This window comes from Chaetura pelagica, unplaced genomic scaffold (assembly GCF_000747805.2).
Source record: "Chaetura pelagica isolate M959 unplaced genomic scaffold, ChaPel_1.0 scaffold114, whole genome shotgun sequence".
NCBI classification, from domain to species: Eukaryota; Metazoa; Chordata; class Aves; order Apodiformes; family Apodidae; genus Chaetura; species Chaetura pelagica.
The window spans coordinates 34,840-37,742 of NW_009952968.1; the positions used below are offsets into that span (position 1 = coordinate 34,840).

Genomic DNA, 2,903 nt, shown 5'->3' on the forward strand with positions numbered 1-2,903 from the left:
AGCAGGCAGGAGGAGCTGTGCCAGGAAGGGTGCCCGGGCAATGCCCTTCCGTCTCACTGCTGGTAACCTTCCTACTGCTGGCCGGGGTGCGCCAGAGTGCCGGCAGACTGGTGGCACCCTCTGTCCCAGCACCGCCACCCAGTACCTTCCCTGTCTTGTCATGGTGACAAGTGCCAGCTCAGTGTCATGGGCAGCCAGGGGTGTGGGGATGGTGAGGGGACAGGTGCTGGCACTGGTATAGCAAGGGTTACTCTGCCGCGAGACTGCCTGGGTGCCATAGCAGGACTTTTGGCTGGGTGGCCCTTAAAGGGTTGGGCATGGCATCCCTAACCCTGCTGTCCCAGTCTGCTGTCCCTGAGGGGAAGTTGCCCAACCCATCACAGTGGGCAACTTAATTTGCTGTGCCAGCACTGTGCCTCAGTTCCCCTGCACCCAGCGGGGACGTTTCCACTCGGTGCTGCTCCCGGCACGCGTGGCAAGGTGGGGGGGCCATCAGCACCACCCCGGCCCCAGAGCCCTGCCGGGACCTTGCAGGCAGCAGCTCTGCCTGGAGAAATCATCAGGCGTCAGAAGGGCTGGGCTTCCATCCCGGAAAAAACGGCGTGAGAGGGATGCGCCACGTCGCCTGCCAGCCACCCCTTCCCGCCTCGCCGGGTGCTCCTGGCAAGCACTGAAGCCACCAAGTGCTGACATGGTGACAATCCCCAGCTGGAATGGGTATCACCACCAGCATCCTGCCCTTGCTGCCAGCTCCACCGAGGGCGGTCGGCGTGGCCGGTTGCTGGTGGCCTGGCTCCCTGCCAGTGCGGGGGGGTCACCGCCGCCAGCGTGAGCAGGTGCCGGTACCTTTGCTCTTTGATCCCTTCCCTGCTGCCGGCAAATCCGCACCCAGGGATCGCTGCTTCTGCCAAATCTCCCCCGGCTGTTCCGGCTCTGTTGAGCATCGGTAGCTCTGCTGGCACCGCCCGAGCCCCCAGCAGGGTTTGCAGTAGGAAATGGCTCCTCTCCACCTCCAAAGGGCTCCTTGGGGTGACAGGCAGCAAATGGCTGTTCCTCCCACACCTCCTGTGCCAGTGGGCAAGCTGGTACAGAACTGGATGCATCTGTGCCATCAGACGGGTGACCAGCACCAGTGGCTGCTGGAGAGCACAGAAAGAGGGAGACAGGGCAGGATGGGCACCTGTTAGCCACCAGTGTGGGGACAAACTCCTCGCCAGCTGCTTGTTTAACTGCACCATCCCTGGCCAGGCCTGCTCTTTGTCCCAAACCCTGTTCCCCACCGCAGCCTGTGGCTTTTCCAGAGGGGCCAGGGAAGCCCAGATGTGCCATAAACACCTCAGGGATCTCTCCTATTGCCGCTTTGATGGCTATGCCAGTGGCTTTCTGCTGGCACACCTCTCACTGCGCACCAAGGTGGCAAAGTGGCTCTGTCTCCCTGGGGCATGTGGTGTCAAGTTGGCATCAGGTTCGCATTAGGCTTTGGGTGCCCACCACATTCCTGGTGCAAGGGAAGGATGTTCCAGACAGGGGACAGAGCCCATGGGATGCCAAGCATGCTAGTGTGAGGGCCTAGGCTGGTAGTGAGCAAATGCACACAAGGCGGCTGCATCCTTGTAGCCTGGTGTGGTGGTGATGTCCTTGAGGGACACCAGCTTAGGGGTCACACCCCATTTATGGATACAACCCCTGACCCTACATCCACCCCCTTGTCACAACACATTGGTGTGAGACCCCCACAGCAGGGACGTGGAGCGGCCCCGGCACATTCCTGCCAGGATTAGGTACTGGCTCCTGGCAGCACCATGCTAGTGTAGCCTAGCTAATCCATTTTAATTGTCCCCACCCTGTGACACGCTGAGCCGGGAAGCCCAGAGGATGTGGCATGCTGGTGGGTGTCCCTGCTGTGGGACTGAGCTGTGGGGTGCACGGTGAACTTTTGGAGCGCTGATGCAGGAGACTTCCATTCTCCAAGTGCAGTGCAATGGGTTTTAGGGAAAGGGAGGGATCTGGGGGTTCTAGGATCCCATCTGCTACCCCAGGGTGACTGTCTGCCCTCAGGTTCATTGATGCCAGCAGCCAGGCCCTGGGGCAGGCAGACGGGCCATGTCCCTTGCACCAAAAACTGCTGAGCTTGAAGCTCCTTAAAACCATTCCAGAGGGGAAGGAGCCTTGGCGGAATTACAGCACACAGGCTCCCTGCCACCAGCCCAGCCTTCTCCCCAGCCCGGCAGAGGGCAGGAGAGATGCTGGCCATTACCCCCTAGCCTGCTGCCCTGCCCCAGCCACCCCAGACCTGCCCTGAGCCATAGTGACCAGTGGCATCCATCTCCTCCAGGCTTTAAAAATAGGCCAGTGTCGGTGCCACAGGGTCTGTAATTTTAGCCAGGGTGTGTCTCACTGGGAAGCACGCGGGACCATCCATCTGTTCCCAGGGCTGATGTCAGCCTCATGCTGCCCACTTACTCATCCCTGCCCCAGCAGAACAGCCTGGCCATAGTTACCATGGGCATGGTTGACACTGGTAAGGGCAGGAGAGTGGGGACAGGGTGTCCCGGTGCCCCCCCCAGCCTGCCTGCTCCCCATGCAGGGCATCTTGTCTCCAAAGCTGGTGGAAGCAGCACCCCACTGTTACGGCACCCAGCAGCACCCAGCCAGGCAATGGTGTGTGGGGGGTCCTCCCCTCTTCTCTGACCCTGGCCCCCCAACACAACAGCCACTTCAGATGGCCTCCCACGGTGCTCCCGCAGAGCCACGGCGGCTGGGAAGACTGGGGGGGCCACTGCCGAGCATAATGCGGCTATTGATGGGCGAGCGGGCGGCCCCGGAGCGGCACAATAGGGCCTTGTCTGCCGGTCCTGCTTCCCACTCCTGCCTAGCCCGGTGCCCAGCGTCGGGCTCCCTCT

At 61.7% G+C, this 2,903-nt stretch overlaps 1 protein-coding gene across 1 annotated transcript in view; it reads right to left on the bottom strand.

Moving 5' to 3' along the window:
• The window catches only part of SEMA3B (sema domain, immunoglobulin domain (Ig), short basic domain, secreted, (semaphorin) 3B), a 20,776-nt gene extending 18,266 nt beyond the window's left edge, over positions 1-2,510 (bottom strand). The window contains exons 1-2 of the mRNA XM_009995819.1: positions 2,464-2,510; positions 1,627-1,692 (exon numbers count right to left, since the gene is read on the bottom strand). Coding sequence (XP_009994121.1) covers positions 1,627-1,692; positions 2,464-2,510 — 113 coding nt within the window. The remainder of the gene's footprint in view (positions 1-1,626; positions 1,693-2,463) is intronic.
• Positions 2,511-2,903: the final 393 nt, after the last annotated feature.